Here is a 12130-nt window from a genome sequence, read left to right as displayed (position 1 = left end):
GAGGAACACAGTTTTGCTTCCGCCACTACCCTTGCTCGCTGAGTGGGAGACTTTTCCTTAAATACCCTACACTCCCAGATACGATGGTTACCTTCACACACAATGCAGCGAGGTTGCAGGCGTTGCCGATGTTGAGGCTGGTCTCTGAGTGCCCTTAGGTTGTGTATTAGCAGCAAAAGTTCTTGAGGCAACTTTGGTCTTTGCTACTGAGTTGGTGTTATCCTAAGTTCTTGCCTTCGATGAAGTTTGTTTCATTAAATCATGTGCATCGGCCTTCTCCTTCAACCAATCGTTGAAGTCAAGGAGTGTTGGCCTTACCCAATGTTTCTTCACTGTGAAGAGTGATCAAGACTCTTTCAGATTGGGCGGCATTTTTTGCACAGCCGTGTTGAGAAGTGAGGCGCTCTTAAGGTCTGCGTCATACGAAAGTGATTTAAAGACCCCAACAGGACTTGAAATTGTTGCAGAATAGTTTATGATGTTATCACTATTGTGCACCTTTAGTGGAGGAAAAGAGCTGAGTTTGTCTAAGCGTGCACTGACTACTGCCAGTGGTTGGCCAAATTTACGTTCGAGTGTCTTAAGTGCATCCTTATACAATACACCACAGTATGCGAACTCAGCGATGGAAATCTTAGCTTTTCCAAGTACAAGCGTTTTTAAGTATGTTAAATTGACATCATCAGTCAAGGACTGTGCGTCTATGGCGCTTTTAAATTGTTCGAACCATTCGTGCCACTGCAGTGGATCACCATTGTACTGTGACAACTTCCGGCAGTGGATCGTTCTTCTTACAAGTAATTGCCTCCGCCAACTGCTTTATCAAATCCGCAGAGTCAAAAGAAGGAGCCGAAGGTGTGGGATGCGGCGGGCCACCCCAACACAACGGGTTCGGAACGGTAGCTCCATACGTTGGCGGAATGATCGGAGTTACAAAGGTGGGGGCGGTACCTGTGGAAGAACTAAAAGTATTCGCTTGCATGAAGTTTGTTGTTACGTAATTTTGAGCGCCTGCTGCTACTTGTACATGAGAGGAGCGGAGCGATGTAGTGATATGAGGGTTGATTAACGGGGCCGGTTGTGCGGTGTATAAGTTTGCAGATGTACGTACAAGTGGTACTGCATTAGATGGGACTGCTGCCGGAAAATGTCAGACATTTGGATCCGGAGGAGCAGGAGGTGCCGGGTTATAGGGACAAAATTTTGGGACTGAAAACTCTTTTTTGGGGGTGGTGGATGAAATAATTGAAGTAGAAAAACGTTTGCGGAGGAAATGATTGGTGCAGGCGGAGAATGGGGTAACCGATTGACATTATTCGCCACGGGGTTAGTGGCGTGTATTGGGAGTGCTTGTGGCGGCGAAGGAGGAAAGCGGAATGCTGGTGGGATTAACGGGAAATGCCGTGGTGCGGGGTTTAGAACGGGGGATGGGGGGCTGGTACATATATGAGTGCTTGTTGCCGATTAAGTGCTAGCGGAGCATTAGCGAGTGTATTTAAAGGTGGTGAACGCGGAGGGCTGACTAAATTCAACTGTCCCGGCATGCTCGACCTGAGCGGGAATTGATGATCTAACTGTAAACCATCGAAGTGCATCGTTGCTTGAGACAGTTGTCGGGCTGTGTTTGGGGCGTTTAGTTGAGTTTGCATACCAAAGTTTACTGGGGGTGATGGAGGCGTATATTGAGGCTGTTGCTGCTCTTGCATGAAGTTGTTTGCAACATGTGCATCATTGGTTACATTGGTTCTACTACTTGGTTCTTGCGGCTCATAAACAGGGAGGTTGATGTTGGCCTCAACTTGACCATGTGTATTGAAATTGGAGTGTGAGTTTGGAAGTTGAGTTGAAAAAGGTCGTTGGACAATTGCTTGGTTGGATTGGGCGATGGAACCAGAAAAGTGCAAACTCGGTTCGTTTGCAACATCTGCCATGTTCCCGGCCGGTGACGAATTAACCCAATCTTGAACAAGTTTCTTGCTCTTGACTGAACTTCTTTCCGTAAAAAGCCCACTCATTTTGCCTGTATCAGACTCGTCTGCTGATGATCTTGTCATCAACTCAATTTCCTCGAGGGCTGCAGCAGCTACTTCCTTGCGATGATCCTCCTCAAGCTGCTCAATTTCCAATTCCCGCAATTTCGTTTGTTTTTCAATTTCAAGACGCTGTCTAGCAATGCGAAGCTTTGCCTCATGTTGTTTCTCAAGTTCCTCCCTTTTGAGTCTCGATATTTCTAAGTCTCGTTGGCGCTGACTTGATCTTTTTGACGAAGTCATATGTGAAACTGATCTTGAATGGTGAGGGGTACACAGCTCTGCTGTCTCTTTGTCATGGACCGAATTGATAAACCCTCGAGCAGCAGCAATGAACTCATCAGTTTTCTTTGTTACAGTCTCTAACCATTTTTCAAGGTTCTTGCAGGCAACATCTGGATCTTCAGTCTTTTGTGCCAGATCAAAGAGCTCTTCATTCGCATCAACTACTCTAGTAAAAGCATCCTTGACTTCACAACCAGACGTTCGATCTTAACTTTCCTGTCTTGCTTATAAACGGCATTGTTAATTTCACCATAGATGTTATTAAATTCCGACTCTAATTTTGCCCTCGCACTATAAAATTTGTTGAATTTGTCCTGCAAGGTTGTCTTGATCTAATCAAAACAGGAACCACAAGTTTAATTCAGTACTACTATAAAGCACACAGACATGCAACAGCACAACACAAATGGGTTATACCGAACCCTAGTGTGACGGTTTGCCTAGGAAACCGCCAAAGAGCAAAGATGTTCGTCGAGTACAATAGTACCCGGCGAAAGAAATAGAACGGTGCGCAGGAAGCGCGAAAAAGGGCAGAACGGGAGACGGGACGGACGGGAAGAGACGCCTAACGATTAACGCTCGACGCAACGGGGAACCGGACGGACAAACGGGAGCGTCGGGCGGAAAGCGCGCGACGAAACGGGAAAACGGCACGGGCGGGGCGGAAACGTCGGGCGGATGGCGCGCGACGAAACGGGAAAACGGCACGGGCGGGGCGGAAACGTCGGGCGGATGGCGCGCGACGAAACGGGAAAACGGTACGGAGGAGAAGGGAACGTCGAGCGGGTAGCGCGCGACGGGACCGGAAGCCGGGATAGCACGGGAGGAAGACGATAAACCACAAGCGAGAAGGCGGGAAGATCAATGCTAGCAGACCACAGGAACAAACTCAACCAAACAAACTAGCCGTAACTCTAGAATAAACTTAAGTCACACCCTAGAAAGAAAGAGAGGAGCTACTGCCAGGTAAACTAGCACAGAACATTATGGGGCTTTATCAACGGCATCAAAACATCAAAGGTGAAACAATTTGGCATCAAAGGTGAAACAATCGGCAACGATGTAGTATAACCAAAAGTCGAAAAGGTCAGGAAATTTACTAGCCGTAACTCCAGAACAAACTTAAGTCACACCCTAGCAAACCACCCTACCCAGACAACAAAAGTGCATACTACAAAAATTAATAAAGCTACAACAAATTGCTAGCAAACAAGTGTGGTGAAAGTCACGAAACAAACCAGCCGTAACTCCAGATTGAACTTAAGTCACACCCTAGCAAGGAACGAGACTAAACAACCAACCAGCATACTATCAGAAAAAAAATTACTACAGCAAAAACTCAACATATTATATCATACAACAAATAAACGGGGAATAGAAGGAAACAAAGTGACACGGAAACAAAAGGACGGAAGCGGAAAATGAGACCAGATAACCTGCTGAAAACGGACGGAAGTGAATAACTCAAAGAATGGGGAGAGCAATACGTTTAGTAAAGCGCTATCGGAGAGAACCAACTACAAACTAACCCGTAACTCGTGAGTTAACTAAGTCACATCGCCAGTCAGCGGGTAGACTCCACAACAGCGCAAGACTAAGTGACATTCAGGTTATCAAAGGCTTCTGTGAGTTCCGCCTTATCGAACGCATGACGGGTGCGAAGCGTTTTACGACGGCGCATTGAAAGTTTCTTTGGTCGGGAGCGCGCAGGCCTTTGATGTAATGCTCTGTACTTTTTAAGTAAACTAGGATCTTTCTGTTTACGTCTAGACACATTGTCTTTCACCAAATGGATGGTAACTAGAGCACTACGCTTGACCTGATCGTAGATATCAGGAGTTCCCTCTCTGGGGCAATACACTATAGCTTCTATGCGCTCCTGATAGTTTTCAAGCACTGAAATAAGCTGCGAAGGTGTTAAAGGCTTATTGTTGTTGCTTTGATGACGTGAAAGCGAATTGTTCACTACATCATGCCATATAACTAAGCGCTTCTTATCACGAAAGAGGTGACTCAACTGGAACTGCGCTGTTTTCCGGACTTTCAAAGCGTTAGGGTTGAAAATTAAACCTGGTAATGCGTAAACGTTACGTTTGTAGCGATTTTGTGTTACTTGAGGCGCAGTTTTTATGTCTTGATGAAGTGAACTTGGAGCTAATTTGAAAACCATATAATGTTTTTACAACATAATATATTTGAGCTTTGCTCAATTTCCGAACCCTGATGTTAAGTGCACAATTTTTTACCACGAACAAGCGCGTATTTGTAACAAAATCAGTTATCTGATTCCCTTTTTTTCAAAATTTGAAAATCTTGACCAAACTCTTAATTCTACCTTTTTTTAAACAAGGGTTCGATCGTGAAGTACCAAACTTCACCCCGATCTATCAGTGCTTTAAATAAATTTTTGCAAAATTTTATCAAATTTGGTCATTTTTTTTCAAACTTTTTTTTGTTTCAAAAAGAGTTTTAAAAGTGTAATAAACTTACCCAATACCAACCTTCACCCCGATTTGGTCAATTCTAAATTTTGACCAAAAATTTCCAAAATTGATGTTTTTCAACAAACAATGTGTATGGGTTGCGTTATCGGTAACGGTTATTCAAAAAAATCAGCCTTCTGGGGCAATGGGGGGCACTAGATTTGCCGGATATATAATCAATTTAATGCATCAAAACCAAGTTCTTTTTGGTCGAGTCTTACAGTTTTTTTTCTGGCAGTTTTTTTTTATGCGAGACACTCTTCAGACGTCGTCGTGTTCCGTGTTCCAGTACAAAAACTCTAATCATCTGGCCGCTTGTCAGCTTCTCTTGTATGAACCAGAGCAGTAAATTCTCGTTTTCAGTAGAAGCCAACTTCAGCAATAAACAAATTGTTTTGATTTATATTCCGCAAACTACTAAATATTTCATAACTGTTACAAAACGCGAAAAGGACGCATGATAAACTGCTCGAAACAGTATAAATGTTGCTCTAGTTTGATAACACACGCAACAAACAGTTTCAAAGTTTTGGTGACCTGAATTTCTCGTCCATCCGACGGTCGATCTATTTTACGTTGCCTAAATGAGTAAGTACAATAGTCAAGCTATATTCGTCAACAATGCGCATTAGATTTATACATTAATGAAGGTTTCGACTAAATTCGGAATAAACATGCAACGGGTTACTCTCCAATGGGTTACTCGTCGAACCGTGTTCAGAAATCTATGATGTCTTAAAACAGTTCTGTAAAGTTATATCGCGGTACCTACAATAAAGCTGATAAAACAGTCTTTCGTCAGTTTTAAATTAATCGTGATCGTCAACTGTATTCAACAACGTGCTAAGGCAATAAGCATCGTTTACTTGGAGGCAAATCTAGCTTGATCTTTTTTAGCAGGTCTTAGTCTAGGTCACCAATTTAAACTAATCCGTTAAAAAAACGGAATTTGTTAGGCTAAGCGAACAGTTTTGAGCCATTTTGGAATTTATTCTGAGTGGGAAATCGGCTTTGGTATTTCTCAGAAATAATACGTATGTTGCGTTTAGAACGGAAAATCTCAGCGAAAGTTTTGATATAATACGCACAAAAATTCTCTATCTAATGATATAATTTATTCAATTCAATTTACTTGGTAACAATTAATGAAAAATACATAACTAAAGTGCATAGCTTTCTATTTTTTTATCTGTAAACTATACTTTTACTTCGGCTTAATTTAAGTTCACCTTTTTAAAATGCCAGATTTCTGCAGTTTCATATTCTCTCATGTTACATTTTCCCATGTATATTCTTCGCACAAACGGAAAAGATCTAGACTAATCTAGCAATTTCAAGCAAGGTTTCGTGACTCTGCTGAAGTTACGCCAAAATTCAAATCCATAGCCCCCCCCCCCATTCACCACCACCACCACCAGGGGGTTTCAATGACTTCGCCTAAACGCCAAGGGATCTCAGGAGTTTTAGCAGATTTCAAGCAAATTTGACTTTTTCATTATTGCTCACCCTCCCCCACGTGAGCACCCCCTGCCAATATGGTCTGTTGGGGTTACGTTAAATGGGCTGGGGATTGGAGGTAGCTATAAATTCTTACTTGTCAGTTCCTCCTTATTAGAAACTCAATTAGACAATTTTTTTTGACCCTTCGAAGAGCTAAAATATTCTGCTTTAGCTCTAGATTCTGCCGTGGGTAGAAAAGAAACAAAGCAGAGCTTTTAGCATCGTCCATTTCTTCGCCGACGTCTGTGTACAAGTTCGGGATTGGTGTCTCTTCCTCTCCATATCTATCGTACACGTATCTTTGTGGTGTCGGTTGAAATTTATGCAGCTCCATCTTTTAAATATTGTAAAGCTTGTTTTAATTGTTTGCTATCGTTGTTTTTGTTTGTTTCTTCTTTGTTGCTGTTTTCAGGCTTATACTATCCGGCGTTGTTTCCTTTGTTATGCGTTTGACATTGTGACTGGTCTGAGAGTGCGTGAGTGTTAAAAATGAGAAGTGAGCAACGAAGTGAACTGAATCCCGCAAAAGTTGTCTGAGAAAAGTGACAAATTCAAACGCCAGATAGCAAAGGCGACAAAATCAAACGCTAAAGACAAAAGTCGAAGGGAAAAGGCTGGGCGGGCGTCTATTTAGAATGAGTCCAGCCTGCTTTCATTTGATGGCAATTGCAACAAATCATTATATCGAAAGAATCTTGGATCTTTCACTTTTCTGTCCCCTCCCAGCTTAAAGGGTGCATATTATTTGCACCCCTAAGACGCACGTGCCATATTTTACATAATGATTTACCGGATCTACTCTGTTTCATTCACCTCCCCCCCCCCCCAGCTTAGAAACAGAATAGATCCGATTTACCATAAAATGACACGTCCCGGGCCGAGGTGTCAACGCTAAAAAACGCAAAATTATGTAAGATTGGCGTTGAATGCGTTGAATTTAAGTAAGATCTACACTTGAGCGTAGATCTTACATAAACTCAACGCATTCAACGCCAATGTTAAATAATTTTGAGTTGAAGTTGGCGTAGATCTTACATATTTAGCGTTGAATTTTAGCGTAGATCTTACAAATTCAGCATTGAATTTAGCGTAGATCTTACATAAATTAAACGCATTCAACATCGATCTTACATATTTTGCGTTGAATTTTGGCGCAGATCTTACATATTTAGCGTTCAATTTTAGCGTAGATCTTACATATTTTGCATTGAAATTAGCGTAGATCTTCCATAAATTTAACGCAATCAACGCCAACCTTACATATTTTGCGTTGAATTTTGGCGTAGATTTTTCATATTCAGCATTGATTTTTAGCGTAGATCTTACATATTTTGCGTTAAATTTTAGCGTAGATCTTACATATTTTGCGTTGAATTTAGCGTAGATCTTACATAAATTCAACGCATTCAACGCCGATCTTACATATTTTGCGTTGAACTTTGGTGTAGATCTTACATATTTTGCGTTGAATTTTAGCGTAGATCTTACATATTTTGCGTTGAATTTAGCGTAGATTTTACAAAAATTCAACGCATTCAACGCCAATTTTAAATTTTTTGCGTTGAATTCTGGCGAAGATCTTACTTATTTAGCGTTGAATTTAGCGTAGATCCTACGTAAATTCAACGCATTCAACGCCAATCTTACAAATTTTGCGTTGAACTTTGGCATAGATCTTACATATTTTGCGTTGAATTTTAGCGTAGATCTTACATATTTTGCGTTGAATTTAGCGTAGATTTTACAAAAATTCAACGCATTCAAAGCCAATTTTAAATTTTTTGCGTTGAATTTTGGCGAAGATCTTACTTATTTAGCGTTGAATTTAGCGTATATCTTACATAATTTCAACGCATTCAACGCCAATTTTACATCTTTAGCGATGAATTTTGGCGTAGATCTTATATATTTAGCGTTGAATTTAAGCGTAGATTTTACAAAAATTCAACGCATTCAACGCCAATTTTAAATTTTTTGCTTTGAATTCTGGCGAAGATCTTACTTATTTAGCGTTGAATTTAGCGTAGATCCTACGTAAATTCAACGCATTCAACGCCAATCTTACAAATTTTGCGTTGAAATTTGGCGTAGATCTCACATATTTAACGTTCAATTTTAGCGTAGATCTTACATATTTTGCATTGAAATTAGCGTAGATCTTCCATAAAATCAACGCAATCAACGCAAATCTTACATATTTAGCGTTAAATTTTAGCGTAGATCTTACATATTTTGCGTTAAATTTTAGCGTAGATCTTACATAAATTCAACGCATTCAACGCCGATCTTACATATTTTGCGTTGAACTTTGGCGTAGATCTTACATATTTAGCGTTTAATTTTAGAGTAGATCTTACATATTTTGCGTTGAATTTGGCGTAGATTTTACATAAATTCAGCGCATTCAACGCCAATTTTAAATTTTTTGCGTTGAATTTTGGCGAAGATCTTACTTATTTAGCGTTGAATTTAGCGTAGATCTTACATAATTTCAACGCATTCAACGCCAATTTTACATCTTTTGCGTTGAATTTTGGCGTAGATCTTATATAGTTAGCGTTGAATTTAAGCGTAGATCTTACCCAAAATCAACGCATTCAACGCCAATTTTAAATTTTTTGCGTTGAATTCTGGCGAAGATCTTACTTATTTAGCGTTGAATTTAGCGTAGATCCTACGTAAATTCAAGGCATTCAACGCCAATCTTACATATTTTGCGTTGAAATTTGGCGTAGATCTCACATATTTAACGTTCAATTTTAGCGTAGATCTTACATATTTTGCATTGAAATTAGCGTGGATCTTCCATAAATTCAACGCAATCAACGCCAATCTTACATATTTTGCGTTGAACTTTGGCGTAGATCTTACATATTTAGCGTTGAAACTTAGCGTAGATCTTACATATTTTGCGTTGAATTTAGCGTAGATTTTACAAAAATTCAACGCATTCAAAGCCAATTTTAAATTTTTGGATTTGAATTTTGGCGAAGATCTTACATATTTAGCGTTGAATTTAGCGTAGATCTTACATACTTTCAACGCATTCAACGCCAATTTAAAATTTTTTTGCGTTGAACTTTGGCGTAGATCTTACATATTTAGCGTTGAATTTTAGCGCATATCTTTCATATTTTGCGTTGAATTTAGCTTAGATTTTACAAAAATTCAACGCATTCAACGCCAATTTTGAATTTTTGGCTTTGAATTTTGGCGAAGATCTTACATATTTAGCGTTGAATTTAGCGTAGATCTTACATACTTTCAACGCATTCAACGCCAATTTTAAATTTTTTGCGTTGAATTTTGGCGAAGATCTTACTTATTTAGCGTTGAATTTAGCGTAGATCCTACGTAATTTCAACGCATTCAACGCCAATCTTACATATTTTGCGTTTAAATTTGGCGTAGATCTCACATATATAACGTTCAATTTTAGCGTAGATCTTACATATTTTGCATTGAAATTAGCGTAGATCTTCCATAAATTCAACGCAATCAACGCCAATCTTACATATTTTGCGTTGAATTTTGGCGTAGATCTTACATATTTAGCGTTAAATTTTAGCGTAGATCTTACATATTTTGCGTTGAATTTAGCGTAGATCTTACATAAATTCAAAGCATTCAACGCCGATCTTACATATTTTGCGTTGAACTTTGGCGTAGATCTTACATATTTAGCGTTTAATTTTAGAGTAGATCTTACATATTTTGCGTTGAATTTGGCGTAGATTTTTACATAAATTCAACGCATTCAACGCCAATTTTAAAATTTTTGCGTTGAATTTTGGCGAAGATCTTACTTATTTAGCGTTGAATTTAGCGTAGATCTTACATAATTTCAACGCATTCAACGCCAATTTTACATCTTTTGCGTTGAATTTTGGCGTAGATCTTATATATTTAGCGTTGAATTTAAGCGTAGATCTTACACAAATTCAACGCATTCAACGCCAATCTTACATATTTTGCGTTGAAATTTGGCGTAGATCTTACATATTTAGCGTTGAATTTTAGCGTAGATCTTACATATTTAGCATTGAATTTAGCGTAGATCATTCATAAATCCAACGCATTCGACGCCAATCTTCTCTATTTTGCGTTGAATTTTGGCGTAGATCTTACAGATTTAGCGTTGAATTTTAGCGAAGATCTACATATTTTGCGTTGAATTTAGCGTAGATCATACAAAAATTCAACGCATTCAACGCCAATCTTACATATTTTTTGTTAATTTTTGCGTAGGTCTTACATATTTAGCGTTGGAATTTAGCGTAGATCTTACATAATTTCAACTTATTCAATGCCAATCTTACATATTTCGCGTTGAATTTTAGTGAAGATCTTACATATTTAGCGTTGATTTTAGCTTAGATCTTACATAAATTCAATGCATTCAACGCCAATCTTACATATTTTGCGTTAATTTTAGCGTAGATTTTATATATGTAGCGTTGAATTTTAGCATAGATCTTACATAAATTCAACGCATTCAAGGCCAATCTTACATATTTTGCGTTGAAGTTTGGCGTAGATCTTACATTTTTAGCGTCAAATTTTAGCGTAGATCTTACATATTTAGCGTTGAATTTAGCGTAGATCTTACATAAATTAATCGCATTCAACTCAAATCTTACATATTTTGCGTTTAAATTTGGCGTAGATATTACATATTTAGCGTTGAATTTTAGCGTAGATCTTACATAAATTCAACGCATTCAACGCCAATCTTACATATTTTGCGTTGAAATTTGGCGTAGATCTTACATTTTTAGCGTTGAATTTTAGCGTTGATCTTATATATTTAGCGTTGAATTTAGCGTATATCTTACATAAATTCAACACATTCAACGCCAACCTTACATATTTTGCGTTGAATTTTGGCGTAGATCTTACATATTTAGCGTTGATTTTTTTTTCATTCCATTTCGGACCAATTTACGGTTTCAAAAATTTTTTCACGGTGTCAATTTTTTCACTGTTTCGACTCCTATACTTCACAGTTGAGAAAAGCGAATTCATCAAAAAACCACTTTCTGGTGTTCTGTTATTGTGCCAAATACATTTCAGACCATTTTACGATTTCAAAACTATTCCAAGTTTTCTATTCGAAGAATCAATTTCTTCACTGTTTCGGCACCTACACTGCAAAGGTGAGAAACATGAAGTCAGAAAAAAATCATTTTTTATTGCTCTTTTATAGTGCAAAATCCAATCCAGACCATTTTAAGATTTCAAATTTTTCAATTTTTTTTTTCAAAAAATTAACTTTTTTTACCGACCCCATAAACTGCACAGATGAGAAGAGTGAAGCCAGCAAAAAATCACTTTTTAGTGCTTTTTTATAGTGCAAAATCCATTTCAGATCATTTTACGATTTCGAAACTTTTTCAATTTTTTTTCAAAAAATAATTTTTTTTCTCTGTTTCGAACCCTATACTGCAAAGATGAGACACATGAAATCAGCAAGAAATCATTTTTAGTGCTATTTATTTGAGCAAAATCCAATACAGACCATTTTACGATTTCAAATTTTTAAAGTTCTTTTTCGGAAAATTATTTTTTTTACTGTTTCGCCCCCTATACTGCACAGGTGAGAAAAATGAAGCCAGCAAAAAATCATATTTTAGAGATCTTTTATAGTGCAAAATCCATTTCAGATCAATTTACGATTTCAGAACTTTTCCAAATTTTTTTTCGAAAAATAAATTTTTTTCTCTGTTTGAACCCTATACCACAAAGGTGAGAAACATGAAGTTAGAAAAAAAATCATTTTTTAGTGCTCTTTAATAGAGCGAAATCCAATATAGTCCATTTTACAATTTCAAA

At 38.2% G+C, this 12130-nt stretch overlaps 1 protein-coding gene across 4 annotated transcripts in view; it reads right to left on the bottom strand.

The window, feature by feature from the left end:
- Positions 1-6805, bottom strand: part of LOC142338391 (uncharacterized) — a 102603-nt gene extending 95798 nt beyond the window's left edge. Inside the window, exon 1 of one of the 4 annotated variants that reach the window (XM_075388139.1) lies at positions 6512-6805. In XM_075388139.1, coding sequence (XP_075244254.1) covers positions 6512-6632 — 121 coding nt within the window. In that variant the 5' untranslated portion in view covers positions 6633-6805. Of the gene's footprint in view, positions 1-6392 lie in introns of all 4 variants that reach the window. The other 3 variants (XM_075388143.1, XM_075388140.1, XM_075388141.1) reach the window with 3 other exon arrangements.
- Positions 6806-12130: the final 5325 nt, after the last annotated feature.

The sequence above is a fragment of the Convolutriloba macropyga genome, chromosome 4, assembly GCF_964194025.1.
Source record: "Convolutriloba macropyga chromosome 4, txConMacr16.3, whole genome shotgun sequence".
Taxonomy (NCBI): Eukaryota; Metazoa; Xenacoelomorpha; order Acoela; family Convolutidae; genus Convolutriloba; species Convolutriloba macropyga.
Note: the sequence above shows the minus strand (reverse complement) of the source record. Positions and strands in the feature narration are given on the sequence as shown.